Source organism: Hippoglossus hippoglossus, chromosome 3 (assembly GCF_009819705.1).
Source record: "Hippoglossus hippoglossus isolate fHipHip1 chromosome 3, fHipHip1.pri, whole genome shotgun sequence".
Lineage (NCBI taxonomy): Eukaryota > Metazoa > Chordata > Actinopteri > Pleuronectiformes > Pleuronectidae > Hippoglossus > Hippoglossus hippoglossus.
In genome coordinates, this window is record NC_047153.1 from 25,633,097 (window position 1) to 25,649,403 (window position 16,307).

The following is a 16,307-nucleotide window of genomic DNA, read 5'->3' on the forward strand; positions in this document are numbered from 1 at the left end:
CGGAGGAGCGCTCCATTCCTGGGTTCGAGTCAGAGGCGCGGTGACCCCTCCATGGAGGTCGGTGGAGTTTCTTCACTCGGCTCCGTTGGGATGACCAGACTCTGACCGAGGCTAATGAGGGACGAGCAGCAGCTCGGCTCCGCAGCACCAAACACCGGCCGCCGCTGACATGTCCACATCCAGAGAGGGGGATAAAGTTTCAGCTGTTTAAAACAAACGATGAAGCTGAAACTTCACCAGCAGCACGTTCTGTCACCGCTTGTTTCAGTTTGCTGGTGCAAAATGATGTCTTCGCCCTTTATATCCAGTTCCTGCCTGTTCCCCGGTGAAGGACCTCAGGAGCCGGCGTTCAGTCGGTTGCTCTCGGTGCGGTCGGTGTCTCCCTCATGTTGTCTCCACCGGAGCAGGACGGTCAGTGAGCCGCTGGGTCCGTGCTGTTTCTGTACCTAACGTGACGGCTGCAAGTCTGACGACAGCAGCACCACGGGTTCCTGTGGTCACCTTCAAAATAAAAAGACAGCCGCGGAAGCACGGCTCCAGTCATGAGGAGCAAAAAGGTAATTACGCTAAATTAGAAGGTTTTTTATCCCCTCAAATTCTTTTACTTTGCTAAATATTTACAATTAATTAATTGTTAAGGAGCAAACAGTGAAGTATTCAATGGTGCACTGGGAACAACAACTTCATTCCTTGTGTTCATACACTGTATTATCAAATTAATTAATTATTTGTGTTAATGTGTTCTCTGCCCTTACCCATGGTTAAAATAGACATGAATTTCTTCATATTCTCTATTTTTATCATCATTATTAATATTTCCATTATTATTAGCTGTGTTTTTTTTCTTATTTAATGTTTCTTTTTTGTTTATCATGTGGATCTCTGTTAGTTTTTAAAATCTATAACTTTCACCGTTTATTTTGAAGGCCAATCTAATTTCCTGTATTGTCTTGTCTTTCTATGCTAGCTTGATGGAGTCAACCACTACGATGCCTGATCAACCAGACGGATGGAGGTGGAGGTGGAGCAGGAGCAGAGAAAGAGCCCGAGGGAAAACATGACCCTCCCCCTCTGTTATACAGCTCCACCACACACACACACACACACACACACACACACACACACACACACACACACACACACACACACACACACACACACTCAAAGTGCAGGTAAGATACTGATAAGATAAAAGACTTAAAACAACCCCTATTCATTAACCAATGTGAGAATGTAACTGTGTTGAGACACACTCACAGGTAGAAATGGGCTGAAATACAACAGCACAGAAGCGAAGTGGTTACACTTCACAGTAGAAGCATTGATTCTATGTCTGTTTCATTCTTTGCCATGTGCCAGTAATGATAAGCAACTGCACCATTACCTCCACATTACCATTATTCCTATTGTGATGGATTATTGTATTAGGATGTTGTGTTCAGGTTTTGTGGACATAGTTTCAGAGTTGCTGATTCAACGTTATTATTATTTTAGAGGATGAAATGTGTGGTGCTCTTGAATTGTACTGCTGTATTATATTGACAGGTCTTTAGTAGTTTTTTAACTACGTCAACAATTTCTCACATTGACCATACATGGTCCCGTCAACCAAATAAACTAACAGCTGAGTGTACATGTACATCTGTCACTTTGAATTACTCATAATAATTAGTTTAAGAAATACTTGTGGTAGTCAATATGATCCCAGGAAGCACCTGAATAAATTAAATCCTGATCGAAGGCAAGAGGAAGCAGGTGTTGACTGGAAATCATAAGCACCACAGCTACTAAATAATCAATATTGGTGTCTGAATTGAATATTTTGTCATTTCTCATTCAGCGAGGAATCACAAAAAGGGACAAGGGCGAGTGAGAGGGTGATAAGGGTCTCTTGTATTTAAAGACATGGTTGGTCCATGAGGTCTCAACTTAGACTGTATATAAGGATAGATGACATGACAGCTCCCCTAAAGTGAAACAAAACGTCTTGCCTAGTGGCAGGCTGCAGTATAGGTCATGAACCCCACCTCTGTTATAGTGGATGGGACATGGACCAAATTTAAAAAAGTTAAAATAATAAAAACAACAACATCAAAAACAATTATAATAATAATAATAATACAAATCTCAAAGATGGTGTCTGTCATGTAAGGTAGTTCTTCACACTGATGTATGTTCAGATGCAAATGTTTCTAGTAAGGTGGTCTACATGCACAGACTCTGGTTCCAAATGACGTCCTTGGTGCAAGATGGCAGCGATAATATCCAAGATATTTTGTCTATATTTGTGGAGAGTGGGAGGAAGTTGAGATGTCACTATTAAGCCAATTTGGTCTAAATGTCTCTGTTAACATACAAAGTGTTGTGTTTTCATCCGGGTTATTCCAGTTTGCCATGAGGATCAACACTTGCTCGGTGGGAGACATTCTGCTCTGCTGGTCCCTTTTTATCCAGGTGAGCAGTCTGTGAAAGTTTGTCCTGATCCTAATCCCTCGCTATTTCATTGTTTTCCCAGCTTACTAACTAGGAAAATAATGATCATAACATCTCGTCCAACAACAAGAAATGTCCGTTTTCGTCAATGGTATTTTTTAGGTTATATAAAAAGATTCCATTATAATCCGAAGAATGTTACCTATTTACTGCATGGATGCAATATATGCTTTAGTGGGCTTTAGACATTTGTTGTATTGGTTTGTAATTCCAGTGATTCAAAGAGAAAAACACACTTTCACTATGCATTCATTTCTAGGATTCAAAGGTATTTTACTGAATGTAGGTGTAAACAAGTCTAGTCTGGTCTGTTTTATTGTCTCGATGCCACATGGGCCACCTGGCAGAAGGGCCACCTGCATGCCCATCCAGTAAACATGCTAATGGTTAAGCACTCACACACACTCACACACACATGTACAGCCCCAGAATGCATGCACAGTGTCACAAGCTACAGGTGGGTCTGTAAACACAGTGTGGGTCTGCATTATCATGATAATGACATATCAGATCCAAATACCACACATTTCTTCATCAAATACCACACACTTCACACAGCTCTGGCATTTTGTTTCTATTCTTAATAAGAAACAGTTTTGTTAAGTTTTTTCCTCCATTAAGTCACAACTGAGAAATAGAAAGTCTTGGGGGTAAGAATTACCTGATTTGCAACACAGATGTCAGAATCAGGTTTTATTGCCAAGCAGGTTTACACATACAAGGAATTTGCTGTGGTGTAATTGTGCAAGTATAAATGTTAAAAAAATATAAAAAGGGAAACTAAAATTAAATGTACAAATAGACTGAGGGGAGGGGTTGTGCAGTATGTTGTAAGTAAGCACTATGGACTCGATTTTTGCAAACTATGAGGATTTTCATTTACATGAGAATTTGTTGAGTTGACACAACGACCAGGAGACTCAAACTTTTGACAGTGACATTAGATGTTTTTAATTACTGATTCTTCCTAGTGTCTGTTTCAGATTTCAATCGTGTAATGACACAGTAGAGAAAAACCTCCCAACATATACTAATTGTCGAATTAAATGCTTGTATTCAACTGACATTGCCTTGATTTTTTTGTAATGTTATTCTTCCCTCTGCTGGTTGTACTAGTGACATGCTGCCATAAAGTGCTGTGCAGTGTATATCAGGAAATGAACTGTAAGTTCAGGATAAACTAGCATCTAAACAAATCCGTGAATTAGAACTGACTATGTAAACAAAATATATTTGCTATGTCCCTTAAGTGAGAAAATATGTATGGTACATTTATAGGCAAGAGACACACCTTCTTGTCCGCCCTCTGTCTGTTTCTGCTTCCTCTCTTTATTTCAGAATGTCATGCATGTTTTTTTTTTAAGTTCCCATGAAGCTCTTTGGTGAGAGCAGGTTTCCTCACTTGGTTGTGTCACTGTCGCACCATCTGTGTTCTGCTTTTCTCTTCAGACTAAATTATTTCGTCAGGAATTCAGCAACATGCAGAGGTGAGTTACGTTTTGATTCTCTTTAGGTCATAACTTCCTATACTGACACCGACTTTAGGAATATGTGATGGTTCTTTAACTAATTGTGTGGAAGTGACTTTTGTAATGATTTGCTTATGTGTTCAAAGTTAAGATCAATAAATGTGTGTAAGGTTCAATGCATTTATTTAGATTTTCAACATTAAAGTCAGGTGGAATGTCTATTTTCTATGATATATTTCATGACATGCAACACAGCTTCAATAATAGTCTTACTTTTAAATCTACATTTAAATCTAACACTATCTGTAATATATTGGATGCATGACACAGCAGTATTCTTGAATAAAATATCCTTCTGCTTTTGTTCTGGTGTACAGCAGAACAAAAGTGTGTTGAATTAAGGCATTGTCTTTTTACGCATACTCTGAGGAGAGCCTATCGCTGAAGCACATCACCTGTGAAGTTTTGTCATTGTTCTCTTTGATTGTGTGTTATTCCATTACATACGTCTGTCGATAGATGAAAGTCAGGCTTTCTTTTTAAATGAATTCTGTCCACTTCACAGGACGAAGTGGTGGTTCCTCTGGTGGCTGCTCCTGTATTTGGTGTCTCATAACATCAGTGTTGTTGGAAGGAGATGTAGATCATATCATAAACAACCAAAAAAAGGCTCATTTTATTGTTGTAAATCAAATCCCACAGGTTCAGGTAAAACAGTATAATCCCCCTCCCATACGCACACACACACACACACACACACACACACACACACACACACACACACACACACACACACACACACACACACACACACACACACACACACACACACACAAACACACACACACATATTTGGAATATTAACAAATGTTTCGTTCTTATTTCAGATCTCGATTTCTGTATGAAAGATCTAAGCAACACTTTGAAAAGAGGAAGAATCAAAAACATTACTGAGTAATTATTTTGATTATATATCAAATTATATTTTTTGTCTTTCTTAATATTTGTTCGAACTCTTTTGTAATATTCAGATCTAACATTAAGGCAGTTTGTGGTTTAGTAATAAAAAATAATTGATTTTGTGTTGTGAGTTATAATTGCTTGTCCTTTTCCACAAGGACCTTGATGGATCTGGAAGACCTTCTTGAGGAAGTCGACGTGGATGATAATGTGAACATGGCTTACCCTCATCTGGTGTTTCACCTGCAGAAGCCAAATGGCGTCTTCAATGGCATGACAATTCAAGCCAGCGAGAATGAGGTAAAGATGTGTTCAGTCTGAGCTGGAGATTTTAAGCCATGTAGAGAAGGCCACGTCTACCACTTGTACCTCTTGTGAAATATCTCACACCATCATGTTTCATTTTGCATAATGACATGCTAATAGTAACATGGTGTCCGTTGCAGGGAACTTCTCAGTCAACATAAGCCATTAGCTCTTATTGTGAGCATGTTTGCATGCAGACATTTGCATTTAGCGCAACTCTACTGAAGTTCAGCCGGTTCTAGGGAATTATTGTTTAATATAAATACTTGCATTGTAACAGATACAAGCTTTTATATGTTTAGCCATCAGGTAGTGTACTTTATTAGTTGATGTAAAATACAAATGTATACGAATGTATCTGAATGAATTGCATATACATACAACAATATATTTCTCTTCTTGTTTTTGGCACCGTGCTTCTGATGTATAGGCATCGCCAAACAGCAATATCCCCAACGCCATAGTGAATGTTCAACTGCCCAAAGAGTTGGATGCTGGACCAGACAACACAATTGCATTTTGCCGGCTTACCTGGCCGGAAACAAATATGGTCAGAGACATCTGAATTGCTATATAACACTACATATTCATTCTGCACAGTAAAATATCCCTCATGGATTTGCATCTTTCAGTTCGAGATTTAGGTAGCATCCATTATTTAGAAAAATCTATATCGGTTTTAAAATAGACGCACCCCTGGGTCTTGTTTTGCCCAGTTGTTGCTAGTTTATTTCATCATTTCATTTCATTTTCATAATTCATAATATTTCCAAATATCGCCACATAATGTTGCACACACTTAGGATACTTTTAGCTGCTTTATTAAAATGAAGAGAATTCCATATTGAATTCACATATATACAGTTGGTAGTTTTTTCAAAAAGCAAATGGCTCTCAGAGTCATCATTTTTGCGTAATTGTCCAACAACCACACTGACACCTCTTTCATAAAAGTGGTGTCAGTTTGTAACAAGCTGCAATATCGCCAAATGCAGTCATAGATTTTTTTTGGCAGGGGAACAAACTGCTTTTGTTCTTCTCCGCTGCAGTGACATGCAAAATGTAACTGAATACAAGATCAGGAAAGGTACTACATCTGTTCGCACCAGTGAATGTAAACCACAACTTCTCCCTAGAATGACAATGACAGATGATATGAAACAGTGTGACAAGATCACTTTTCCCCTCTGACACTATCGGTTGTAAAGGGTAGTGATAAACTGTCAAACTCATGGACTGTATGTTGTACTGTAGGCGACATCAGGAGCCTCAAATCAACTGTATAACAACACAATGGTTGGCCTGAATGTGCGTCATAAGAACATTTCAGGACTACGGGAACGTGTCAACATCACCATGATTCTTAATATCGGCATAAATGTAACTATATAACTTCATTTCACAGATTTCAGTTAATGTGATCCGTCTGTTTGAATTGTCCTATGATCAAATACAGCATATATTTGTATATATTTGTATATGAGTAAAAAGCATCAATGTGTACATTATTAACCTAATGTGAACCTGGTTTGTCATTGTCAAAGGAGACCCGAGTCCCAAGTTGTGTGTTTTACGATGTCACAACAAATGGTGAGTAAACAAGCATCACATTAGGAATAAGTAATAACAACCCGACAATTATTTCTTTATGTTGCAAGAAGAGCTGACACACAATCTTTCATATGCATAATGGATGGGTCTGACTTTGTTTGACTTGGCAGATTATAACAGTAGTGGCTGCCTAACCCTTTGGGAGCGTGGTCAGGATAACATCACCTGCTCCTGCGATCACCTCACATACTTCGGCGTGCTCATGGTAGGAGAGACATTCACAACAAAGTGACTGGTACCTCATCGAGGCTGCATTCAATCAGCAAAACATTTCTACATATTATATATTGTGAGACATATATAATAAATACAGTTAATTTGCTATTAAAAACTAGCATGGTGAGACATCACAAACATTTGGCACAACGGAGGATACTTAACTTAAACCACAGGGCTGTACTAGAACAAATAGAGTATATAATGAGCCACCATGGGACATGACCTCCCACATCATCTAAAACAATCCTAAGTGAAACTATATGATCTGCATTTTAGTGCACACTGTGATAAAGATGATTTTGTAGAGAATATACAATTTATTATGTCATCGATTCTGTTGTGTTCTTCAGCTTAACAGCGTACATTTCTCTGTAGTATTTTGCATTTCTAGCTTACCACAGTGTCATTCTTGACTCCACCGCTAGAGGACGGAAGAGTTAGAAAATGAATCAAGTTCTACACAGTTTTTCTACAAAAGCGGAAATACAACAATGTAAAGCCTAATTACTCGAAATCTTGCATTGAACTATTCCCTTATGTAACAAATTAAGTATTAATAGCAAAATCCACAAATTACTCACTGTGTAAAAGTGTACCTATGCAATCTTTACAGTGTTATTTGCAATGCATTGTATTTATCATATAGCTGTTTTTTGTAATTACTGATTACAGATGAGTTCACAAATATTTTACTTTTTATATCTCCAACACATAATAAATACACATAATTAATTAATTAATATCAGTCTCTGCCCAAAAATATAACTTACTCTGATCATAACACATTCTTCACACATTCATCACAGTTTGTATCAATAATATTCACCAATTCTTTAACAAAACTTTAAGTACATTTACTGAGCATGCCTCTTGACTAATGTCTACTAAAACAAAAAGGGGTACTCGCAATTCTGATACAGGTAATGATATTTAAAAGAAATAAATGACCAAAAAAAAGAGAAGAAACAGATTATGTCCTTAACCAGGAAATTGTAATCATCATCTTTGCTGACAAGATCAGATTTGTCAGTAAGTAACTCAAACTTCTGGTCTTCAGGAAATATATACAGAATATAAAGTTTTGGATCTAAAAAAGAGAAAATATAAATCAATACTAACATACTTTGATCCCTTTTTTTGGCATATTTCCAGTGATCCAAGATTTTAGGGTAATCCCAGAATATATGAGTAAAAACCCCCAGCACAGTCCCTCTAACTCAGACATATTACAATACATTTCATATGAATATTTCAGAGATTTCATATAAATGGCAGGTAGCAGAAGAGTTGGTTTTCTCAATGTTATGTATGTTTAAGATGTAAGTGGGAAACATAACTTTAAAGCCAATGATAGAATTTGGATGTAAATCTTAATATCCAATATGCCTAGTGAGGGAAAGGTATTGGAATAAAAAAAAGCAGCGTATCAGATAAGATGTAAAAAAAAAACAAGCAAACACCTTCAAAATTATATCAAAGTTGTAGTTAAATACAGTATTTAAATAATGTTACTGAGTAACGGTACGCCATGCTGAATAATCTGATCCAAAATCTAGTGTCTGCATTTACATGACAGACTAAATGGAATAATAGAAATACAGCAAGTCAAAATTCCTGTGTATTTTCTCCACAGGTGTCTGCTCCCCTTTCAGATAAGGACCAGGAGATCCTGACATACATTAGTTGGATTGGCTGTACTCTTTCTCTCATTGCCCTGGTCGTCACTGTTTTAATCTTCATCACAAACAGGTTATTTACTCTTCCTTTATCTCCTCGTATGTCCTTTATCCCTTCTTACGTTTAATCTATCCTTCCCTATTACATGTTTTCAGTGACGGTGGCATCCCTCTGCCCTTGCTTCCACCACGTCTTAGGTTCTTCTACTCTCCTCTCCCTCCCTTGTTTGTCTTTTTCTTCTAATCCACTCTTCCTTTCTTCCACCACTTTCTGAATTTCATTGCCAGACATGTTTACATATAAGTGAATGCTGAACCCAGATCATTTCTCCTGTGTTTGACAGAAAGATCAGAGAAGATGTCTCCATGAAGATCCACGTCAACCTGGCCGTTGCGCTGATTTTGCTCAACATACATTTCCTCCCCAGTCACACAGTGGCAGCACAGTCCTCCACCGGGCTGTGCCTGTACATGGCTCTTTTTCTTCATTACTCCCTGCTGGCCACATTCAGCTGGATGGCCTTGGAGGGCTTCCACATCTACCTTCTCATAGTCAAAGTCTTCAATATCTATATCAAGAAATACATGCTCAAACTCGCTCTCGTAGGTTGGGGTGAGTAGAATTACCAGGGCTCAGGACCTACACCATCAGTTTAAAAAAATTTTGGGGGACTGCACATTTAAGTGGAGGAATTAATTCATTTCTCAAAGGTTCAGTGTGTGCGATTTAGGTGAAGGGATCTATTGCCAGAAATGTAATGTAAAATAATCTGATGCTTTCACCATTGTATTTCATCTAAATTGTACAAGTTCTTGTTTTCTTTACCCTAGAATGAGGCCTTTATATTAAAATATTTTATATTTACATTGGGAGCGGATCCTCTCTACGGAGGCTGGCATATTTTTTACAGTAACTGGACAAACTAAACACCCTTTTTAATTTTTATTACAACTGGAGGCTGCGGGCTCTCTTGCATGTTTGGAACGGGAGGGTGAGATGAGGGGTATTCAGCTGCAACATGCAAATCCTCCACTAGATGTCACTAAATCCTACACACTGAACCCCTAATCTGTGTGTTACCTGCAGGTATTCCTGCAATCATTGTGTCCCTGGTGGTCATCATAGACAGAGACGCATATGGTCGCTTTACTTTGGACAAATCTAACCCCAACAACACTGCAATGTAAGAGAGAAGTGGGACACATTTGCATGTATAATCTAGACTAATAATTTGCATACAGAGTTTCTGTGTGCTTGACATTCAAATTAACAACAGAAACAGAAATTCCATTTCTTTGGGCGCAAAACTTGTTTTGCATTGCATATAGCTACATCTTTAGTCACCTGAATCTTTAGTCTCGTTTTAATTACAGATTATTCGATTTTTCAGCATATGAGCTAAAATTGCTATTATATTCCTTCTCTTCACAGATGCTATATAACCAACAAAATAGTAAAGGTGGTGACTACAATGGGAGTATTTGGCTTGGTGTTCATCTTTAACATGATCATGTTTGGGTTGACAGTCAGACGCGTTGTGAGTCTCCACCATAGTAAAGAGGTACGGGTCAATCTGCACTGTTACGTTTACTTTTGTGCCATATTTATTCACTAGACTTCAACTTTTCAAATGTAATCTTTTGACGGGAAGCATTAATACGCCACATATTGTAACATATGCAGCCAATCCCTTTATGTTTTTGACATTTTTATGTTGCAGCCTCATGATCCTAAAGCCTCAAATCATATTGACATTCATATTCAGATCCTTGACACTTGAATTGTACATCTTCTATTAACCACCTTCCATTTTTCTTGATCGTCTTCGTGATGTTTCTACACCTTGACTACAGTCCACCTGTGGCACCTGCCCACAGGGCTTAGAGACAGGATTGTGTTGAGACACAGATCTGGGGAAGGCAAAACAATTCTGCTCCAATAAAGGTTCTCAGGAGCCTCTGTGATTCTAATGGACAAGGTTTAGAACAACAAGAACTTTTTCTAATGCTGGTCATCCGCCCAAACTGATCTATGGGCGGACATGGAGATAAGAGGTAAGACGAAGAACCTGATGGTCAATCTGGCTGAGCTCCACATATCTTACGTGACAGAAGCCTGACAGAAGCATCTCCTCGGTGAAAGACACATGAAAGTCCAGAATGTGAGATTCTCTGGTCTGATGACACCAAGCTTGAACTGTTCGGCCTTGGTTCTAAATGTCATATATGGAGATAACCAGGCACTACTTATCACCTTTCCAATACCATCCAAACAGAAGAGCATGGTGGTGGCAGCATCATACTGTTTTTAGAGGCAGGGACAGAGACTGGTCAGGGTTGAGTGAAAGCTGAAAAGAGGAAAGTGCAGATGTATCATTAATGAAGACCTGGTTCAGAGTGCTGAGGACCTCAGACTATAACAACAAGACAATGACCCAAAGCACACTACCAAGCCAATGCAGGAGTGGCTTGAAGACAACACTGTGAAAGTCGTTGAATGCTCCAATCGAACATCAGAGACTTGAAAATATGTGTACGCCACACCCACACCTAACCTGATCCAGTTTGAGAGGATCTGCAGAGAAGAATTGTTGGAAAAGCTCCAAATCCACATGTGCAAAGCTGGTCAGGTCACACCGAAGAAGACTGTGCTCTAATCGCTGCCAGAGTTGCTTCAACTAATTACGGAGTAAAGGGTCTGAATACCTATGTCAATCTAATATGTCTAATATGTCTTCTTTTTGTAGTTTAAAAAAAACTGCTGCAACATAAGTATGTAAATGTGTCGAAATAAATGATAAATTTCCTTTTTAATCAATATACATACATCTGGTTGTTCAAGCTGTGCTGTTACGACAACCTTAAATTCATGTTAGATTGATTGAATATGTTAACATTTAAATCACAACTGTCTCTCTTATTATTTATTTATTATTATCTGAGTATTCTCAGTTTTTATTGTTCAATCTGCCAGACTACAAACATTTCATGGTCTCTAACTGGTATTTTCTGATCTCGTATTAACTGACAGTGTGGGACGAGTGACTTTGACAGAGCCAAGCGAGACATCTTTACCCTGCTGGGTGTCACCACTCTGCTCGGCCTCCCCTGGGGCCTGATCTTATTCTCGTTTGGCAACCTGACGGTTCCTGGCCTCTACCTCTTCTGCATCCTGAACTCACTGCAAGGTCAGCACAACCAGTGTCCACGTGCTCGATTACAGGGTGATGTTACTGCAAATATGACAGACGAGGGCACCTAGCACATTCTGTATGTTGTCCACTTATAATGGAGGGACATTTATCAGGTGACTTCAGGATGAGGCACAGCAGTGTGTGACTTCAACAACTGTTGTAGAGCAGGAACGGTAATCCATGTGTGTCATGAATAAAAGGTCAAAGTCTCGGGATCCTGAACCATGCAGAGTGTTGACATTAACACTTCTTCACTAGAAGACTGACGTGCGACAGTTAGATCAGTGGCACATTTGAATGATTTGCGTCATACCTGTGTCATCTCTTCCTGTGCCTGCTCTAATACTTTACTTCCCTTTCCCTCCTTTGACTCACACAGGTGTCTTCATCTTCCTGTGGTTTGTGATGTCTTCGAGAAAGAAGAGAAAGTCAGCGACTGTGAGCGTAACACAAAATACCAATAGCTAAGGCCGGACTCAGGATATAGCAAGACATGTGTGTGTGTGTGTGTGTGTGTGTGTGTGTGTGTGTGTGTGTGTGTGTGTGTGTGTGTGTGTGTGTGTGTGTGTGTGTGTGTGTGTGTGTGTGTGTGTGTAATACTGAAATAATGAAGCAAATGTACATACTGATATCCACTCATGTTAGTGACTCTGATGTTTAATTATGAAAATATTGAATATCTCAGTTTCCATGCTGTTTTAAAGCTTTTCCATTAACATACCCTGTTGTGCTTATACTTTATGGTGAGGTGTTTACTTATCCATCCATTGGGCAAAACAATTTGAAGTAAAGAAGTTGATAAGATGTACAACTAAAAGGAAGGGATTTTCTCTCTCTGCAGTTGCCAATGCTTGCTCATTGTGGGAACGGTTGGGTTTCTATAAATATATTTCTTGCAATGACAGTGTGTGTATAGTATCTTCATGCAGTTTGTATGTCATTTTCAAAGATTACAAATTCATTAAAAGCAAATCTAAGATATAACAAGAGCTTCATATTGTTTTTTTACATCATATTTCTGTTGAAATAGAGAAATATAACAAACTCACCTACAGTTATATTGTTGCCCTCATAAAGAAATATTGCATATAGCTCCAGCAGAGCGAACACATCCACTATTGTATTTTATGTAAAGCATCAGGTCATGAGCATCACTCGATAAGGTTTGTCAGGTTCATCCTGTTTACTTCAGAAGTAAGGAGAGGACGACTCTGTGTCCACTGAGTGTTCATGTAAGTCTATTATTATCACATACTTGAGGTATTATTGTGATTTTAGTGTGAAATTACGTGTGTAAAATACTTTGGTTTAATTACTCTATCCAGATAATTTGATCATTGTAATTAGTTTAATAGATAATGATTTCAAATGTAAAACTGTGAGACTTTTATTCATTGCATTAATCCCACATTCAGAGGAAGCACAATGGTTCCCTTACTGCTGATACTGCTGCTGCCAAACTCACTGGCTGATCAAGGTAAGAATCTTTGCTTGTCTAATAGCGAGTAATGCATCTATTAACAATTTATAGAAATGTATATTATTTATTGATTTATATTTTTGGGGAAATACATTTTTTACTTGCTACAAACCTGTACGAAGTGTGAACATGGAACAAATAACGTTTAACTTGAATAGCACTCAGTTGAGAGCATATCTCAATGAAGGCCTAACAGTCCCCTCTTGAAACCACATTTAAATTCATTAGATTTGGATTTTCATCTGGATCTGTACCAAATTGCAAATGTTACAGGTCTCAGGTTGAGACTCCATACGCAGATAAGATTTCCTGTATAAAACAGGAGAAAGAATGAGACAGACGGCAGGTGCTTCTGTGCAGTGCAGCTTCGCTCAGTAGAATTTATTCAGAAATATGCAAATAATCATTTTGCTGCATTTTGTTCATGTATTCAAATGTTATCTTAACAATACAAATACACAACATATATCTATTAACATCTCTCTTTACACTTTCTTTCAAACAGCTAAAAAAACCACACATTCTCAACTTCTCTATTCAGTGAATTCGGGTGTAATATTATATCAATGACATTCTCATTCAGCCTATTAACTGAGTTATTCTTAATGTTCACAACTATTGACTAATAAACATTACCTGGAAATATTTCCCTATTTTAATCTCACTTATATGGTGCAAATAAAGCAGTGTAATACTGAAAATAAACAAAATAAATTAACACAATGCTACAATGTATATTAAGAATACAAAACCCTGGACTTTTTACAGTATATGTTTGTTTGTAACCAACTCGTATAACCAGAAAACCGTCATCAAACCACATATTCACAACAAATATTCCCACACAATCAATCTCACATGTAAATGAAATGATAATGAGCAGAGGTATGTAATTATTCACATTTAACACACCACCAACCTGTATAAACAGGAGAAAGAATGAGACAGACGGCAGGTGCTTCTGACCAGTGCAGCTCCGCTCAGTGGAATGAGGAAGTCAACATACAATCCGTGAGAGAAGCACGGCACCACACTGCCTCCTACTGGCAACACTGAGATACTCTAAATAGGTTATACACCAAAAATAAAGGTTTATACTTTACCATAAGGACATAACATTGTGGCTCAAATTAACACATTTATTTCACAGAAATAACATTAACCAAAATATCGACAAATTCCATAAAATGTGACCATATATTTAAGGCGTGTCACACAAACACTCATAAATATCAGTCCCCAAAACAGTTGTTTTTTTACATCTATGAGTTCTTCTCTGAGAAATCCACGAAAATGCTGAACAGCCTATCTTGTGATGTTAAACAAAGTGAGAAAAACTTTCCTGGATCTGCATCCGCAGCTAAATCCATTGGCTTCGCCTTGGGTCATGGCCAACCCCGAAAGAATTTCATGGAAATCATTTAAGTAGTTTTTTGCGTAATCCTGCTAATGAACAAATGGAAAACATAACCTCCTTGGCAGAGTTAACTATCATCTTATTACAGTCAAAGTAGCAGTAAAACTGCACAGAGCGATTATCTATCTAGCACAGCAGAACTGGCTGAGACCTGTTTCCAGGGGCAACAACTGCAAGCTCACTGCTCATACCTAAGATCTCTAGAAATCTAATGTACCTCAGCATCTCTCGCTCTGTCATCCTACTTTGTTGTACAAAGAATACAAGCAGGATAACAATGAGACAAAGTACCTCCCAAAGTACTATTCATTACATCTTTCTATATATTGATTGATTTTGGTACAATAGTCTGATAAGTGCACACAGTACAAATGAGGTGCTTTCTTTAAGAATGTTTGAACATTGTATAAAAAGCTGTTTGTCTTTCCGTTAATCATGGTCTCAATTTAATATATGTTATGAATATGGAAATCTGAAAAGGCTTGAATATGTGTGTGTATGGGTATCAAATTTTTCCACACAGTGAAGCAGCCACTAAATCATTAAATACGTTATTTCCTGTGTCGTACTGTCCTGTGTTGTATTTGTGTTCTGTTTTTGTCTTTCTGTTCTGTTTAGTTTGCATCAACATTACAAGTGTTTACAACATGGGCATCACCATAACAAACGCTGCCATCGTTGATAACCGGTCCAGTAATGTGCAATGCAAGGTGGGTGCGGATGCGGGTGCGGATGCGGATGTATGCATCTTTCAATGCACGTTCAACACGACATCGTTCAATGGATCGTCTGCTTGCTTTGAAGCCACAGTGACAGAATACCCTTTCAAGGTTGATTACATCATACAACAGTGTAAGTAAACTGCCTCTAGAGAAGACTGCTGACTCTGTATAGAGGTGTTAAAGGGTGGGCAGCACTGCCACCTACAGTATGAGGTGCAAACACACACGCACACACACACACACACACACACACACACACACACACACATCCATATCTCTGATGGGGTCAGAAAGTGTTTAGAGATACAGCAGCTGATTCAAATTGATGGAAATCTGCACAGTGTGATTTTATGTCTGCATCTAATGTGTGAATCTTGTGTTTCTTCACAGACAGCAACTGTGCACTATACTTGTGCACGGAGAGCGATATCGTGCCATTGATTTTCACTCTGAATACTAACAGCTCCTGCCAGAAGGATATGATGCAACTCTTATCCATCAAAGGTTGCTGTCCAAAGCTCTTCTACAATAATGCAGAAGTTAAGAAGACCTTCTTAACGTAAGTGTACTGCTGAAAAGAATTAACTCTTTCATTCGTTCATATTGTTTTCTGTATTGTTTTTAGCCCTGCGAGAGGCATGGCTCTAGGGAAAGCAATAGACAAAATTCACACCATTTTCCTCTGACATTAGGCTCAGAGTGGGAAGCTGGGAAGCAAACAGCAGTACAACAGAATAATATTGCACTGCTGTGATCCAGG

General features: G+C 38.3%; 1 protein-coding gene across 1 annotated transcript; it reads left to right on the top strand.

Annotated features, from left to right (window-relative positions):
• The first annotated feature begins 4,885 nt into the window (after positions 1–4,885).
• Positions 4,886–12,912, top strand: LOC117753616 (adhesion G-protein coupled receptor G1-like). Its single transcript, XM_034571805.1, has 13 exons — positions 4,886–4,916; positions 5,081–5,222; positions 5,659–5,778; positions 6,483–6,608; positions 6,773–6,818; positions 6,950–7,044; positions 8,692–8,807; positions 9,079–9,347; positions 9,822–9,918; positions 10,167–10,296; positions 11,766–11,922; positions 12,308–12,420; positions 12,501–12,912. Exons 2-12 carry the CDS (start codon positions 5,088–5,090, stop codon positions 12,394–12,396), a joined length of 1,380 nt encoding a protein of 459 aa, XP_034427696.1. The 5' UTR covers positions 4,886–4,916; positions 5,081–5,087; the 3' UTR covers positions 12,397–12,420; positions 12,501–12,912.
• The last annotated feature ends 3,395 nt before the right edge of the window (positions 12,913–16,307 follow it).

Coding starts and splice junctions, on each gene's coding strand:
- LOC117753616 (XM_034571805.1), top strand. CDS start 5,088: ATGGATCTGGAAGACCTTCTTGAGGAAGTCGACGTGGATGATAATGTG. Junction 6,609..6,772: donor TTCTTAATATCGGCATAAAT/GTAACTATATAA, acceptor TCATTGTCAAAG/GAGACCCGAGTCCCAAGTTG. Junction 8,808..9,078: donor TTAATCTTCATCACAAACAG/GTTATTTACTCT, acceptor TGTGTTTGACAG/AAAGATCAGAGAAGATGTCT.